We start from the raw sequence: 18,597 nt of genomic DNA, 5'->3' as shown, positions 1-18,597 counted from the left end.
CAAAAAAAAAAAAAATCACCAGGATAGTCACAGCAAATAGCTCTTTCGGCTCATTAAAGTGAAGTACTGTAGAAGTAGAACATCACCTTCGCAGATGTTAAACTGGATGTTCTCTGGAAAGCAGGACAGCACTGTGAATGAAATTTAAAGCAAGAATAATGTTTATAACAGCATACATGTAATATCAGACAGAAGTAAATGTATCTGAACACAGATTTGTTTTAAATCATGTAATGCCTAGGGTAATTTACATAATTTAAGTACTGACTCTTAAAACCTGCCATTTAAACCAAAACACATTATTACTTTATCTGAACTACCTGCATCCCATTTTCAACCTAATTACAACTTTAAAGTAAAAAATCAAGTGTGTAACGGCTTTCTGCTGAAATGAAGACTATTCAGCAAGTTGTAAAACTGCAGCAGCACTATACCAGACGATGGTGAACATTGTTTTTATAGCATTTACAAAGGTTTGGTGGTTAATAGAATTTGATATGTAGGATTCATCCATTTCTAAGATGAATAAAATGAGGACATTTTAAAAATAGTTTGAAAGAAAAAAGATCACAAAAGTTTATCTAATACATAAGGCAGCAGAGAGAAACAAAACCAAAGAACAAGAAGTAACAATTCAGAGCCTTGATTTCGCTTCAGGAACATACAAGTCTCATTGACTTCACAGCCCAATGGGAGACCTGTGTATATGTGTATCCAAAAACTGAGTGTGGTCCTAAACAACCACTTTTTTAAAAAATGCTCTTACAATATATGGGAATCACTGAGGGCTGTAACTATATCCTACAACTAGTCTGAGTAGCTGATGGTTCACCCAGCCTTAATGGGCCAGTGTCTGATTTCAGTTACAGCCGTGTGAATCTGGAGTACCTCCACTTACTTCAGTGCTGACTTGAAGGGCTGATACTCTGAATTTACAAAGCTACATTTAGCCCATACAGTCATTAAATGTTAACCATAATTCTAAAACACATTATAACTCGGGAAGTCTTCACAAGCCAGAGAATGCTACAGGTGGGTTCTGTTCTTCAAACACCAGTGAGTATAGCACTCATGGCTCTATGACTGTGTAATACACAGGTGGAGGAGCTCAGCCAGTAATAACTTAGCCACAAGAAGTGCAGACCCATGTTAATTTAGTTTGACCTCCCATGCTGGAGGTACCGTAATTATAGAGCTATTGAGTTCTAGCCCTGCCATTCCAACGTTAGGCACTCAGCAACACCAAAATAGTCACTAAAGTTTCCCTGAGAGACCTACACAAATGTCATTTGGCTGAGGGAGCAGATTGAATCAGATATGAGCTAGGCAGGGCCAGAGAACTGTGATTATGTCTTTAACGCTCCTGTACCTACAGTGTAGTACTTCTGGAAGCAGCCACCTACTAGAAGGCTGTATAGTTTCCTCCTAGCCCACCACATAGAAACATGGGTATTATATTTTCCAGTGGAAGATGGATGGGTAAAGTTTTCAGGAGTGCTGAAGTCCCCTTGATTTTCAATGGGAATTAGGCATTTTTTGAAAATTTTATCCAGCAAAATTAGTGTTTGGAAGATGAACTAATCCCAGTTAGAATGGATTTAGAAATTAGACTCTTACCTGGGGCCAAAGAATTTTTTGGGACTTTCAGGACCCTAAATACCAATATAAATTAATAATTCATTGTCTCAAAGAGTATGATTTAGGCTTTAAAAATTAACATGACAAATATTACATAGGCTTTAATAGATATATTGATTTTAGAGTCTATGAAAAGTCACTTCATGGTCATGAACTGAAAAGTGTGCATGTGTTTGGGTTTGTTTTGTTAATCACAACACAGTTTTTACTTGTAAATGAGATATAGAGCAGCAGTTACAATAGGTCTGCAAACATACAGTGAGTTTCTTTGTTCAAATAAAGTTTTCCTTAATACTGTACGTCTTTGGTACATGACAGACACCAATTAGCACTAGAAAAAGCTAACCATGGAGTCCTAAATAAAGTGAGCAAAATGGCACCTGTGCTTCTATGTGAGAGTCACTGATATGTTTTTATTCTTTACTAACCTAAAGAATTGTTCCCACACAGCTGCTTCTCAAGAATACTGCAATTAACAGCAATATTTACAGACAGTGTGTCACCAGAAACCCTTTCAAATGGCTTGATTTCCCTTGCAACCCCATTATCTAATGTGAAACAAACCTTAAACAACAATCACACCTCCTTTGGAAGTAAGTGTGTATTGTCAAATGGTAAATGATCAAAAGTCACTACCCCTCTCAGTGGAAAGACCCCTTGTCTATCAGACTGAAAGACCAGAAAATGTTATATCACATGTCAGATCCCTAAAGCACTGTTAAATACAATGCTAGAGTGTTTCCTATAACTGTATCCCTATCTATCAAGGCCAGGATGCTGGCTAAACTACCTTATCTAATGATTACTAAATGATATTTACTAGCTTTGGTAAAGTGCTTGTATCTACATCCAGTAGCATTATGAAAACATAAGGTTTGGAAACAGTCCTTTAAGAAGCAGATGTCTTTTTTGCTTGGGGGCATCCCTTGACACTTGCATACACTAAGCATGGTCCTTTTATTGACCATTTCCATTGATGTTCTAGCTAGGTTAGCATAAGTACAATAACTAGATGTTGAGAGAGAACAAAGAATTCCAACCATCTAAATTCTTAAAAAGCCTGGTGAGAGCCTTTGACTATGAACACAGAACAGTATCAAAATAGAAACTTCTGAAGGATAATCCTAACTAGAACCATCAATGGCACAGTATATTTTCATAATAGACTGGAAGCCTGGTGAATGGGACAATGACACTGATACATTGCAATGCTTCATATTCTAAGAAGCACCATGTTCAAGCATACTTCATGCACAGTTCTTTGTCCTCTGGAGTTTATGTAAAAAAAAATTGGTATTGGAAAGCAAAACTAACAATGTATAAGGGCATCTTTATAAATGGTTAGTTTTTGAGAATCCAGTATCCCTGCTGTCGGGGGTGTGGAGGACCTCATCTGAGGATTTTGCCCACTACAATTACTTTAACATCATGTGCTAGATTTGAAATGAAATGTAGGAAGTTTCAGGGTTTTTTCCTCAAGTGATAATACATAATACCACCCACAGATACCTTTGGAAATTAAGTAGTGCATATTTCTTTTTAAAAGAAACCTTATAAACCTCCCACATATCGTCACATTATCATTGCAGTAGGAAAATATAGTGTGACATTTAACACGTACACTCGATCAAGACAGCATCAGCCCCCCCCCCCCAAAAAAAAATGATTGCTAGAGAATTTAAGCACCCTGGCAAGTCCTTATGTATCTATACAAAAACTGAGCTGGTTACCTAAGGCATGCTCCATAAATCTCTATGAGGTCACCTAATGCTTGCAGGAATGGCTGCTGTTTTAAAAATAATTATCCAAATATCATAATGCGGGGGGAGGGGAAGAGATGCACCAATGAAGGAGATGAAAAGAACTTGATAAACTCTACCCTTGCTGTCAAAAAGACTACAGTGTCAGCTGCCATCTTGACATGAGGCTGCAATTCCTGTTACTGTACCTTTTTTTAGAAACAGGGAACATGCTTAATGAACTGGTCCCTCACTGGTTTTCATCAAGAAAGGCTAAATTTAAAATGGTTGGGGTGGGTGGGTGTTTATTTGTGTGGGTTTTTGTTTTTTAAAAGAGAAACATCTCAGCTTGCTCCAAAAATGTCCTTTTCTGATTCTGGAGACTGGGGCCTTGATATTTCAAACAGCTCCTGTGGTGACTGAGAGCTTCTTCTTGAGGTTAATATCCTTAGTATCTCCGCAAGCTGTTTTTCTATACTGCTCATTTTTGTGTTTAGAGCCTTGATGTCCTCTTTCAGCTCATGTTTTACTTCCAGCATGGTAGCCTGAAGAGTCTGTTCTGGGATAGGGTAAAAAGAGTGCTTGACCTCTGTAAGGACAGGACTTCGGTCCTGAGGGCTCCTTGTCTCCCCAACATTATCCAAGCGCAAGTCACTCTTTGTAATGCCACTGTCACAAGAGTCTGTCTTCTTCAGTGTAGTCTCTCCTGAAGTTTTAGTTCTTTCTGGTAAAGTCTCCATGGATTCTGCTTTGGATACTTTGTTCCAGTCTTCCCCCTTTCCGCAAGCATCTTTGAATTTGGCCCAGCCTTTGCGTCTTGAGTATTCACCGGACACTTTGCACCCTGCAGAGTCTGACGTAGGGGCCTGCAATTTGGCATGATCGGGCACACCGGATGTTGAAGCAGACTGGTACGAACCAGGGGTTGCAGGGCTCTCCCTGACCGTTACGATACTAGCTTTCACAATAGTGCGAGAGTGCTCTGCAAGAATGTTGCCCTTTTCCACATCCAGGTCATCTGGATCCCTCCCCCTTTCTGCCGCTAGCCGAGCTTCTTTCTGTTGCCTGAATCTTTGAAACAGCCGACGGACCGGGTGGTCTGGTGGTAGAATCAGAGGCGCTTCATTCTTCCTTTTCATCCTCTCTTCTTCTTCACGTTTGACATCACTGATCTTCCGGAACACAATCTGCAGAGAAGAAACATATTTCACACTGTTATGAATTACATAAAGGTCACGGTGGGGAGGAAAGGGAAGTAGAGAAGCCTGATCTCTGTTAAACATTATTAGAAGCAAACTGCTGCTAACTACAGCAACGACACACATTTATGTTAATGTTACTGCTCGATACCTAGGGTGGCTTATGTTGTGCATAATGTGGGCTATCTTGATATTTAGAAGCATGCTACATCCATTATATGGCTCCAAAGGTACTGGAAAATAACCTTTTCAGTTCTGAGAGGCGAGATGAGATGGTGTCACTAAATGTAACTATAATAATCACAGTCATTCCATTCTAACACGGATTATTACTGCTGGGTCTTGGGGTTCATCAGTGTACTCATTTTTCACTATTAATATAGCCAGTCTCATGTTTTTCCGCCTACTCATCCTTGAACTCACTTACTGCACATCACGTGAACTTTGTAATTGTTTTATTGCAACTCGGCCAGCTAAGTGGTTTGTACGACCAAGATTAACTCATATCCATGCTCATTTACTGTAGTCTCTGAGGTACTTTACTGAAATTGTTTTCCCTCTTGCTTCCTTTTCTTGTTACACGTGTCGTATGAGATAAAGGTTGGTAAGTTACTCTGGAGGATAAAAGGCAATGGTAGAATGATTCTCACTGAGTCTACTCTGCTCATTGGAATGGTGGGAGCTGTCAGGGAGCTCATTATTAGAGCTAGCTGGAAAAACTTCAAAATTTGAAATATTTTTGACCCAAAAAGGGACACATTTTTCATAAAAATCCTGGGTTTTGACCACCTCTACTAACAACCACTTCTTGATCCTGTGGGCTGATCTGTGCCAGCCCCAGTCCTGGGCTAGAGGCTGCTCAAACTTATACTACTAATGGGTGGTCCCATACTGCTCACAGGAAGAATATTCCCCTCAGTAACAGTCGACTCTTTATCACTGTTGGTATTTTCCAAGCAAGAAAACAGGGTGCACTCAAATCTGGTAATCAAGTAGTTCAATTCCAAAATGTGATGTACATTAAGGCCGAAGTTTTCAACGAGACCAACTACAAGAGTTAAGTACCCAGCTCTCACTGAAAATCAAGGGAGTGGGGTGCCAGTCCCTTTAGGTTCCTTAAACGCCCCCATCTAAAGTTTTGTAATACAGGAGAAAATATCCCTGAGGTTCTAAATATGAATTGAAACTGATTAATAACCCCACCCCTCTGTCCCGGAGGAGTTTCCATTAAAGAAATCAGAAAAGGCACTGTTTTCGCACAACACCCAACGGGAATGTTTTGTTTGCTCTGCTAGCTCTAAAGCTCCTTGACATTCTCCTCAGTGAGATGCAGGCATGCAAATAAAGAGTTGCGTTAATTGCTGGGTATTTAGAAAGGAGATGAAGTCAGTGGTGGGAGAATCATGGAACATTTGCCAACTAGGAAAGGACATTTTATTTTCAAGGGGAGTCTAAACATAAACTAAGAATGGCAAAGTGTTTGACAGTGTCCTTTCAGGAAATGGCAATAATTAGGAAACTCAGACAAAGGAGTCTAATTTGCAAAAGGAGAGGCATGACACCCAGTCGGAATAAATAAATAATACAGTGCTCCAAAATAAGGCTTGTCCACAGACAAAAGTTGCACCAGTTGAACTGAAGGTGACACATTAAACCAATTTAGCTAAACTGATTTAACTTTGCACATGGATGCTCTGAGATCAGTTTAAACCTGACTTATACTGGTTCAGTACGTACCTATTCCTCACAAGTGCAGAATGTACACAGATAAATGGGTGATGAGAAGTGGGCTGTAATCACAACTACAACTAGGGAGGGCATATCAACTGTTGGGAGAGCTTGACATCAGCCTGCTGTTCCCACAAACAGGGAGGACCTCAAACTGTTTAAGCCTGGACATTGTAATTCAATTTGACGGTAAGATCTGACTGAAGCTGCTACTAGTACGCCATGCACACAGGTGCTGAATCAGCTGGTGAGAGTTCTGGGAAGCAGCAGTATGTCCAAATCTTCGTTTGTGCACGTTCTTGCATGATGCGCAGGAAAGGTATGCCAGGCTGCTGGGCTTCAGTACAAGAGTGACTGGAAGTTATGAACAGGCCCAAGAAGGTGGACACTGTGGGGAAGGTTTTCAAGAGTGGTCAGTACCCCGCAGTTTCCATTGTTGAGTGCTGAACTCTTGAAAATGTGGCCACTGGCACAGTTCTCCGCACGGTGTGGTAGAGAGTCTCAAGCCCCAATGCACACCTATTCCTGTACTCTGAAAAGCACACGGTGAAATGGATGGGGGCACGTGTAAAGAATGGAATTGTCAGAGACATCGGCTTATGCATAAGCTCATTCCCATTATCGTAATCAAGCACCTCGCTACCTACTTCCATCTGCGAGAGGCAAGGTGGGTGAGGTAATATGTTTTATAGGAGAGAGACAAGCTTTGGAGCTTAAACAGAGCTCTTCTTCAGGTTACTTCTTAGGTGTTTCTCTAGCTACCAGGCAGCCACACAGCAGCACTCTCATTAATGCAAAATCAGATCCCCTGGACTCCCTGCCCTGTTCATCCTCTTTTGATGGCATATCTGTGCAGTACCCTGCACCCCTACTGTGCAGAATCAAACCCGAAATGTGTTTGTCTGGGGACGCCCCCTTAGGTTGGTGTGCTCGCTCTTTTAGCTGAAGACGTGGGTAAGAAGTGAGAACGATGCACAAATACATGTCAAAATATATCCGTTGCTCTGGCAGCTTTTCCAATGCTGTGCTTTCTCACGGCAGCTCCTTACTGAATACTTTGACTCCACTGAAGTTTTATGGTAACTGTGCAAAGAGAAGTGGGAATGAAAGAGGCTTTACAGGGCTGCATTTGGGGGTTTTGTTTGTGTTTGTTTTAAAGGGGAGATTCAACTGTTTATAGAGAAACAAATACAAATAGCTGTTTGGGGTGGATTGTTTTCTGATCAATTCTGAGGCAAAGAGGAAGATGGACAGACCGACCGACCGACAGTATATGAGGTCTAAAGGAAGATGCAAGATCTGGAAAAGGAGGTCATTTTTATTTCAGCTTTTTTTCCCCTAAAATTTTGCATTGATTCCTTAGTGCAAAAGGGAAAGGTACTTTTATAGAGTTGTCTTATCAAGTGTGTAAACAGCAACATGCATATTAGCTAGTTAACTAACTGAAATGACAATGATACTCCATAATAGACTGGGTGTAATGAGCAAACTTGTATTGTGGTTCCTAGCAGCAACCCCTAGCCCTATATTTCAGACTCTACAAATGCTACATTGCTTGCTGTATTTAGGTTGCTATCATGCACAATGAATTATAGTGGAAACATCACATCCATATGTTGGAAGATTTAGCATTTTTGCTTAACTAAAAGGAGATTGTTGTAATTGCTTTCAAGGGTGATCAAATCTCATACTCCTGTATGCAAGCTAAGTACCACGGTGCCAAGGCAAATGCTCCATCCCTACATATCTGTACAGTATTGCACAGTTTTCGTGATGGATTGCAAGGATTTCAGCCTAAAACAGGTTATTGCCAATAGCACGAGGCAGGCTACTTAACTAGAGGGACCAGCTGTATGAAATCCTATGCTCCAATTAAAAAGGGGCATTCTGCTAAATCAGTGACCAACCTACACTTTGGGTTAGATTGTGCTTCTAGAAACTACAGCCTAAACGGGGGGTGGGGGAGTGTGGAGCAGCTGCTCAGCAGGAGCTGGTCCTGGAAGCAATCCAGCTGCCTTGGCCTGAATGCCACTAGGGGCTCTGCAGAAGCACGCACTGGAACAAAGAGCTCTAGCCCCCATTTATAGAGTGCAATGGGACTAGACTATCCCACTCCCCTGCAGCAGCTCAACCTTGCTGCCACTATGGAAGGGAAGCCAAGGTCATGATCCTTTGGGGAGTCAAGTGCTGCTGCTGGCATTAGATGTGTGCGCACTTTGCACTGCCCGCTGGATTTCAGGTGGAAAACAAAAGGATGGATGGAGTAGGCTCCTCCATGTGGTCTTTCCAACCCCTCTTGTGCACCTATGTGGGGTTGGCCACAACATGGTCTGTTTAGTTAAACAGAGAAGAGAGAGAAGTGCTGCATTTTGCTCATTGAAATAAAAGCAAAAGACAGAGTTGTGCTTGATGTGTTCCAAGAGTCTAGCCCCCTTCTGTCATCGTTCATTTGAGTCCACCAGAGGGATGTGCTTGTCGTACCTGAAGTGCTGTTAGTCACACCTTCATCACCCTACAACTCTCTACTCTGTTAACATCTCTAGTCCATCAGTACTGATAGGACATTAAGATTAACAAACAGCGCAACTTCAGAAATATACATAAAAGAGAGCGCAGTGAACCAAAGTGATGGTGTATTTTAAATCTGCTCTTCTGCAGTCAAAGCTTTACAACAGGCAGCTAGGTGGGGGTTTTTTCCCCCCCAAACAATATGGCCTGGATCCTCAGCTGGTGCCAATCAGCATAGCTCCCTGGATGTCAATTGATCAAATCCAATACACACCAGCAGAAAAGCTGGCCAAAAAATGCTTTTAAAATTATATTTCAAAGTCTGCATCAATGAACATGAGTTTTCATGAAACAAGGCTGCAATACCAGTGACAAATGCCTCAATAGCCCCTTTTTACTCTCTTTGCACAAAGGTGCTTGCTTCCAGGGAGCCAACTGTGCTTTAAACATCCTCTACATGCCTGTTGCAGCTCATTCAGATGTCACTTCTGACAGCTCGTGTGTAAGAAATGAGAAGGAGGAAATGAAGCAAAATAAGCAAAAAATATTTAACAGTGCAGTCAAGATAGACACTTGTCTTACTGTGATTTTATTGGCAGGTAGGTGCCTGACTCCCACTGAATGTCATAGACTATCAGGGTTGGAAGGGACCTCAGGAGGTCATCTAGTCCAACCACCTGCTCAAGGCAGGACCAATCTCCAGACAGATTTTTGCCCCAGATCTCTAAATGGACCTCTCTAGGATTGAACTCACAACCCTGAGTTTAGCAGGCCAATGCTAAAACCACTGAGCTATCCCTCCCCCCAAAATCTATATTTAGAATATCAGGGTTGGAAGGGACCTCAGGAGGTCATCTGGTCCAACCCCCTGCTCAAAGCAGGGCCAATCCCCAAGCCAGATTCTTACCCCAGTTCCCTAAATAGCCCCCTCAGGAGCTGAACTCACAGTCCTGGGTTTAGCAGGCCAATGCTCAAACCACTTTCACGATAGAGAGAGATATATTCCTTATAAAATCGTCCTATCTAATGTTATTCTGGATGTTCTTATTATCCATCTAAATACGTCATCCTTTGTAGACTCCTACTAAGTTCTTGGCCTCAATGATATCTTGTGGCAATGAGCTGCACAGGTTATTTATGTACTATGTAAAAAGTATTTCCTTTTATGAGTTGTAAATTTGCTGCTTTTCAGTTACATTGAATGTCTACTTGTCCCTTGAGTGAAGGGAAATAGCAGCTAGGGAAGCCTGATTTTTCTCTCTCTATTGCTCACTATTGTCTATTTATGTCCCCTTTTAGTCTCCTCTCTAAACAGTGAGACTCCTTCCAAACTGCCCTCATATAGAATTATTTCCATGTCTGATTATTTTCCGTCAGCAACACACTGTTGTTTGGGGACATTTGTTTAACACTTACAAGTACTGAGTGTTCCATTTTCACTTAGGTCTCTTGAAAGTCAATGGGATTTAGGCTCCTAGTGCCTATGTCACTTTTGAAAATGGGCCTTATGCTCCTAAGTCATTTAGGCACTTTTGAAAATGTTACCTCTTAACTCAAAGTAATGTCTGGTATTAAGTTTCTTTGTCTTCTTAATGAGCAGTTAATTGGTCCTTCTGAGAAAGAGAAATCCTTGTAGGATTTCAAAGTTAAATAATTTAAAATGCTACAAGTTAATATTGCAAGTGAGAATTGCTGCAGTGGGTAGATCATATTTTCATCTTAGTTGTTCTCAGAGTTTAGAAATTCTTATCTTAAACTGGTCCACTGGTGGTACAGAACTGATTTAAATTTGATGTTTAATTCTGTTACCAGTATAGTCTGCAGCTTGATACACTTTACACATAATTTAACCCAATCCTGAGGTTGTTCAAACACCCTGTAGAATTCCCACAGCGTTTCACATTTTAATGCTGTACCATGCTTACTGCACCATGATTCACGGAATCACAAAACAAAACAAAAAGCCCTCCACTGAACAGCATGAGGAACTCTTCTATTAAAACACTATGGCCTGGAATATAGACTTGGTAGGATCTTTCAGATAGGAGACGATCAATACGTTTGCACAGCTTGAAAAGCTAAGTGCTCACTGAATGGACCCAAAGGAAGTCTGAGATTGTCATTTTAAGGAAGGAATCTCAGAGAGCTCTCTCATTACACAGGAAAAGGAGGGTAAATAGAATGCACTTGATAGGAAGACCAGTCTGAAGTACCACTGGGGTTCTTCCTACTCCCCATTATGCCCATTCCATAAGTGGTTTTCCATTAAAATTGCTGGGGATTCAGTTAAATGTCCTGGAATGGTATGTGGTCCCAAAGTTCACTCGTGGTGAATAGGTGCTGATCAGACCATGTTGCATAGTAAGTAGCCAGGCAGGAAAGTGTGAGTAAAAATGGAAATATATGGATTCAATTAATAGGGACCATATTGGCTTCAGGAATAGTCTTACTACAAACAATAATGGTGGAGAAACAATATTGGAAGCATCCCAGAGAGGCTCAAACATTAAACTTACCTTGACATTCATGGGCCTAGGGTCACAAGCAATGTGAGTCTGAGAGACCCGGAAGTGGCTTTTGTTAGGTATGAAGGAAAACGCTTGATGTTTTTATAGCTTTTTGATGGAATCAGTTAGAGATGCTGATTTTAACCAAAGCAGAGCTTTACATGTTTCAAACTAAAACATATTTCGGAACAATGGGCAAAGACTCTAGGAGGGTTCTTACACTCGTGCTGCACAGGGTCCACCTCATCACTACCTTGAAACATATTCCTCTCTGGGGGTGTCGCTTAGCTTGTACTCACTAGCAATCTTCTGGAAGAAAATGTCACTCTCTACTCAGAGACTGAAGCCATTAAAAAGGTGAGCAATAGCTGCACCTGTTATATGCGTTATTTATACCTTGAACATAAAAGTATAGGCACTGCTGTAGCACAGCATCCTCTTCAGGTGCTGAAGCACAGAGTTAATAGGGGGGAAAGGTTTGCAGCGGTAGCCCCTTAACTCCTTCCAAGGTTATACTGGGGCACCGGATGAGAGGAAAGAAGGGTGGGAGTGTGCAAAAAGAGAGGGTGAAGATAAGGAGAGGAAAAATATCCTATCAAAAGGGCTCAGACTGATATTAGCTCTTGAAGAAAGAGAGGGCTGAATTCAGAGGTCATGTAAGAGGTGTGTGTGCAGGACTCCAATTGGGATCACCTAGGTGTACAGTAGAGCTCCACCTCCGTGAGCTGCCATCTCATGTTCCAGACTCTCACCTTTCATTTAAAAATAAATTTCTGCCTCTTAATAGTTGCATAAAAATCTTCAAATCAGCCAGGAGTGTAACTATCACAGTGATGTCAGGCTGAGTTTGCTGAGAGCCTGAAAAAATAGCTCAGAGTGGTGTACTGCCTCCAGTCATTTCAATAAGGCTTTTACTGACATGTCCTATTATGGAGACAAAGTCCAATAAAAGAGATTACCTCACCCTCCTTGTCTCTCTAATATCCCAGGACCAACACGGCTACAACACCACTGTAAACAAAAATATTTAACTATGATCATTTATATGTTGGCATTGATAACTATTTTACTACTGATCAAAGCATTTAAGAAGCAGGTGAAAGACATGCAAGGGGAATGCCCAGTTCATCAGCTATAGTATAGAGCCATCGGCCCATATCTCAGAGGGGTGAATTAGAGGGGTCCATGGGGAAAAATAGACTAGATACAGACACTCATAGCAATGCAGATGGAGCACATCCGCACCCTTCCCCACCTGCAGCCCTTGTCTCAAAACTCTTTCCCTTTTTTCCCCATGTCACAGTCAACCCATTTCCCCCAACATCCGGTTTCTTATCACCACCAGCTGTCTCTAGCACTTGTAGCTTCACCCTGCAAACTACGACCCTTACCCACTGCACTCATTTTAGCCAGCCTGAAGGGCAGCACTCATTGCACGGCACTCCAGACAGGAAGGCTGAGTATGATAACAGGACATATGCAAATCTGTGATTGTCCCCACCCAACCCCTTTCCCTTCCCTCCTGCCACACAGCACAGAGGTGTCATGCCCTCTCTGTTTCCCAAGCGGTTGTGTTTCTTTTCAATAAATGAATTCTTTGGCTTTGAAAACATTCTTTATTGAATTAAGAAAAAGATACCGTAGCCCAGGAAAGCAACTGGCACTGCAAGTCAGTGCATCATAGATTGCAAACACAGGCGCCTAGTAGCACTGGAACCACTGCACTTCACTCCCGTGCAGGGCACCAAATATTACTGGTGGCTTTCAGCATCAAATTGCTCCCTCAAGGCATCCCTAATCCTTACAGCCCCGCGCTAGGCCCCCCAATAGCCCTGGTCTCTGGCTGTTCAAATTCAGCCTCCAGGTGTTGAACCTCCAAGGTCCATGCCTGAGTGAAGCTTTCACCCTTCCCTTCACAAATGTTATGGAGGGTACAGCACACGGCTACAACTGTGGGGATGTTGTCATTGTCCAGGTCCAGCTTCCCATACAGACAGAACCAGCGGCCCTTTAAACGGCCAAAAGCACACTCAACAGTCATTCTGCACCAACTCAGCCTGCTGTTGAACTGCTCCTTGCTGCTGTCGAGGATCCCTGTGTAGGGTTTCATGAGCCACGGCATTAAAGGGTAAACAGGGTCTCTAAGGATCACAATGAGCATTTCGACTTCCCCTACGGTGATCTTCTGGTCTGGGAAGACAGTCCCAGCTTGCAGTTTCCTGAACAGGCCTATGTTCTGAAAGTTGCATGCATCATGCACCTTTCTGGACCAGCCTGTGTTAATGTCCATGAAACGCCCACGGTGATCCACAAGCACCTGGAGAACCATAGAGAAATACCCCTTCCGATTTATGGACTTGGAGGCTAGGTGGTCTGGTGCCAGAATTGGAAAATGCGTGCCATCTATTGCCCCTCCGCAGTTAGGGAAGCCCATTTGTGCAAAGCCAGCCACAATGTCATGCACATTGCCCAGAGTCTCAGTTCTTCTGAGCAGGATGCAATTAATAGTCCTGCAAACTTGCATCAACACGATTCCAACAGTCGACTTTCCCACTCCAAACTGGTTAGCGACCGACCGGTAGCTGTCTGGAGTTGCCAGCTTCCAGACTGCAATAGCCACTAGCTTCTCCACCAGCAGGGCAGTTCTCAATCTTGTGTCCTTGCGCTGCAGGGTGGGGGCGAGCTCAGCATACAGTCCCATGAAAGTGGCTTTCCTCATCTGAAAGTTCTGCAGCCACTGCTCGTCATCCCAGACTTGCATGACGATGTGATCCCACCACTCAGTGCGTGTTTCCCGAGCCCAAAAGTGGCGTTCCATTGTGGTGAGCATGTCTGTGAATGTCACAAGCAATCTCGTGTTGTACGCATTATGCGAGTCAACATCATCATCAGACTCCTCACTGTAATTTTGTAGCTTAAGGAGTAACTCAACTGCAATTCATGACGTGCTGGCGAGACCCATCAGCATATTCCTCACACGTTCAGGATCCATTCCCGCAGACCGAAAAGGAAGACACAGCACGCAGTACAAAAAACATTGAAAGATGGCACCAAATGTGGACAGAAGCACAGGGATTTCTGGGATGTGAAGCGATGCATCACGGGGCATTGGAACAGGACCCAGAATGCCCTGCACCCCCCACACTGCCTTCCCACAAGCCACAGCTCCAGATTGGGAAGAGGTGCTTTGTGGGATAGCTGCCCATAATGCACCGCTCCCAAAGCCGCTGCAAGTGCCGCAAATGTGGCCACGCCACTGCGCTTGCAGCTGACAGTGTGAAGACACGGCAGCGCTTTCCCTGCTGTGGTCTCTGAGGGCTGGTTTAACTCACAGCGCTCTACATCTGCAAGTGTAGCCAAGCCCTAAGTGTAAACATTCCAGCTTGGCCTCTGAAACCAGGGGAGGGGTAAGACCTTCAGGGTGTGTCTACATGTAATTAACACCCCTGGCTGGGGTGGGGCTTGCAGGGCTCGGGCTACGGGACTGTTTAATTGCGATGAAGACATCTGGGTTCAGGCTGGAACCAGGGTCCCAGAGCTCAAACATCTACACCTCAATTAAATAGCCCCTTAACCCAAGCCCTGGGAGCCTGAGTCAGCTGGCCTGGCCCAGCTGTGGGTTTTTTATTGCAGTGTAGACATACTCTCAGAGCCGGGGCTCCAGCCCAAGTGGAAACGTCCACACTGCTCTTTTAAGCCCTCAGCCCGAGCCCCGCAAGCCCAAGTCAATTGACCTGACTTCTTAGCTGTGGTGCTGTGGGTTTTTCTTTGCAGCATAGATGTACCCTTAGAGACAAAGGCTTTTCAAAAATGGGTGTCTAGTGTTAGAAGCCTAATTTCATATTTAGGCCCTTAAAAAAATATCTGATTCTCAAAAATGTTGACTGCCCAATATCTCCTATTAAAGTCACCAGGAAATGTGAGGTGTATAGCACTTTTCAAAATCAGGTCACTTATTGTCTTAAGATAACAAAGCCTCAGTACAGTACCTGCAAATACAACTTTCAAAGAGACTTGTGCTTCTAACTCCTTTAGGCACTTCTTAAAATGTTACCTTTAGGAACCCAGCTTTCAGCATTTATTTCTGAAAATCTCAGCCAAAGTGTCTTTGGGCAGTTAGACACGATGGGAACAGTTTTAGACATGACAGACAATGACAACTTTTTACTGATGATAATTTATGAGCAAAGCCACAAAGTTCAGAACTTAATTTCATATTGTATTTGTACTCTAAAGCTTTGGAGACGTTAAAGTTATTTCCCAGACACCATCTTCTTCCACCCCACATAGCAGTGGCAAAGCCCTCACACCCGCATAGAGTACTTAGATGGTTTAACCAAACATACGATTTAAAAAAACAAACAAACAAACAAAAAACCCTTGTCCTTCAACCACTTCCACTTGCCAGCTCTCTGCTCCCTAGTTACTCTTCCCATCCCAATGCTGGACTAAGTATAAATTTCTTTCACAAACAAAAAACTGCCCCAGTTCAAGAAGCAGAGTAGATGCCAGCAAACTAGAAAGAACTTTGGAAAGTAATATTGGGTTCAACTTTATTTTCCCCCAACTTTATTTTTCTTTCACATTTTAGTGGAATATCACAGCTCAAATGATCAGCAGGGGGGAAAAAAAGGGGAAAAGTTTTCATGTATGGATTATACCAAGAACAAACAACATTCCTGTCTAGCAAACCAAGGGAAATATCAGATTTATGAAGCTGAGTAAATACCTGCAGCTAATTACTGAAAGAACCACTGAAGAATAACAGTCTGGCTTTAACAAAGCCCTGTATTCCCCTTGACAGACTCAGCAATCATCTAAATTATTTCAGAAATCATAAATCCGTGACTCTTTCCCACAACCACACTGCAAGAGCAATAACAAAAGCAGACCTTTTATTTACACGCAGTGGGGAAATTAACAAAGTAAAAAACTTTTCAACGACTAGTTAATGAGTTTCAAGGGAAAGACAGAAAAATTCCTATCTGGATACAGCATTGGAAGGGTGTGGCACTCTGCACCTCAGAGTAGCACCCCAGAACCCCCATGTTCACCATTGTGATATTATATATTTTGTACAAAGTATACCTGGTGAGGTATCATTTTAAAAGTCATGATCTGCTGAACATTAATATCCTGTTGAATTCTATGTATTGACATTGTATGGAAAGTTATGAAATATTGCTATGTGCCTTACTGAAATATGGTATGAGGTTGGGAATGTCCACAAGCCAGCGTTTCAGTTACAACAAGGGAGGGCCAGACAGCACTGATGGCCCATCAAGGAAAGAATCCACTATCCCTGAGACTCTTTAGAGAAGGCAGGTACGCAATGAGGACTGCCCTGACCACCCACACCACAGAAAGGATCTTTCTAGCAGCTGGGAAAAAGTATAAAAGAGGGAGAGTGACATCAGTTGGCCTTCCTCCCCCCATCTCAAAACCTGGAAGCACATCTGGAAGACAAAGACTTTGAACTTGGTGCCAGGCTGGAAAGTAGTCCCAGCCTGTGTATTGAGGATCTGTAACCTGCTTGTACCATCTGTCAGAGTGAGGCTCTGCTTGATTCAAATCCTGCTTAGTTTGTAGAATTTAGACTTGAATTTATTTTTATTTCTTAAGTAAGTAGCAGGCACAGAGATCAAAGTTACTTACAATCACTTAACATCAGGGGCGGCTCTAGGATTTCCGCCGCCCCAAGCAGGGCGGTGCGCCGCGGGGGGCGCTCTAGCGGTCGCCGGTCCCGCGGCTCCGGTGGACCTCCCGCAGACGTGCCTGCGGAGGGGCCGCTGGTCCCGCGGCTCCGGTAGACCTCCCGCAGACGTGCCTGCGGAGGGGCCGCTGGCCCCGCGGCTCCGGTAGACCTCCCGCAGACGTGCCTGCGGAGGGGCCGCTGGCCCCGCGGCTCCGGTGGAGCATCCGCAGGCACGTCTGCGGGAGGTCTACCGGAGCCACGGGACCAGCGGACCCTCCACAGGCATGCCTGCGGGAGGTCCACCGGAGCCGCCTGCCGCCCTTCCACTGGGACGCCGCCCCAAGAGTGCGCTTGGCACGCTGGGGCCTGGAGCCGGCCCTGCTTAACATCTATCTTTCTGTAGTTAATAAACCTGTTTTATATTTTACCTAAAACAGCGTGTTTTGGTCAAAGTGCTTGGGGGAATCTCAGCTCAGATTACAAAGGCTGGTACATGTCCACTTTCCTATGAAGAGGCGAACTGGATAATGAGCTTACACTGGCCAGGCTTCTGACCAGTGCAAGACCGAACAGTTCTGATGTGCAAGACTGGGGCACTAGGGGGAACTGGCTGAGCCTCTCTATTGCTGGTTCATGAATGGCTAGGAGATCATTCATGTAACTTGGTTGGGTGTGTCCCTGCCTGTGGATGTCTGGGTAAGTGCAGCGCCTGTCAGAGGCTTGCAACTTGATATCAGCATCACAGTGTGAGAGGCAGCCCAGGTTGACAAGTTTGGAGGGCTCAGTGGTTCCACCAGCCAGGTTGCAAGCTCAGGGACCCTGTCGCAAGGGGCTGAGAGGAGAAGAAAAGCAGCCGACCAAACAGTTGCAATAATAATTGTTGATGTACTTCATGAATGCCCATATGTTATCTTAAGACAATTAACCCATTTAGAAATAGTCTAAGGGTCCAATTTGGCTCTCACTGAAGGCAAAGGCCAAACACTTCCTGACTCCAAGAAGGGTAGGATTAGTCCCTAAAACTGCAACAACACATGAGCAATAATCCAGATAAGAAATATACCAAATGATGTTACTATACCTCAGCCATTATAATCTAGTACAACCAGGCAAGTGAAGTGTGAAAGAGAGAGAGAGAGAGTCTGTAATGAAAAAATAGGTAAGATCCTTAACTTCCTCATATTCATAATCTGCATTTTTTTTGTTCAAGGGTAAAAAAAAAATTACTGGAGGAGTTTAGCTTTTGAGGCTCTATTCCCTTCCTCCTCATAAAATGTTAGACCACCATGAATGACTTATTCTAGCCAGTTTTCAGTGTTGTTGTAGCTATGTTGGTACGAGGATGCTAGAGAGACAAGGTGGTGAGGTAATATCGTTCACAGGACCAACTTCTGCTGGTGAAAGAGACAAGCCTTTGAGCCTGTGTAGCTTAAAGGCTTGTCTTTTTCACCAACAGAAGTTGGTCTGGTGAAAGATATTACCTCATCACCTTGTCTTCTTTATTTTAGCCAGGACTAAAATATCATACTCAATCCTTTCACCTGCAAAACATTTTGTCAATGCTTTTTTTTCCTTCTTGAGTG

At 43.4% G+C, this 18,597-nt stretch overlaps 1 protein-coding gene across 1 annotated transcript in view; it reads right to left on the bottom strand.

Annotated features, from left to right (window-relative positions):
* Positions 1 to 3,405: 3,405 nt before the first annotated feature.
* Positions 3,406 to 18,597, bottom strand: part of KCNH1 (potassium voltage-gated channel subfamily H member 1) — a 346,134-nt gene continuing 330,942 nt past the window's right edge. The window contains exon 11 of the mRNA XM_045012018.1: positions 3,406 to 4,564. Coding sequence (XP_044867953.1) covers positions 3,722 to 4,564 — 843 coding nt within the window. The 3' untranslated portion in view covers positions 3,406 to 3,721. The remainder of the gene's footprint in view (positions 4,565 to 18,597) is intronic.

This window comes from Mauremys mutica, chromosome 3, assembly GCF_020497125.1.
Source record: "Mauremys mutica isolate MM-2020 ecotype Southern chromosome 3, ASM2049712v1, whole genome shotgun sequence".
Taxonomy (NCBI): Eukaryota; Metazoa; Chordata; order Testudines; family Geoemydidae; genus Mauremys; species Mauremys mutica.
This window is presented reverse-complemented; position numbering and strand designations above follow the sequence as displayed.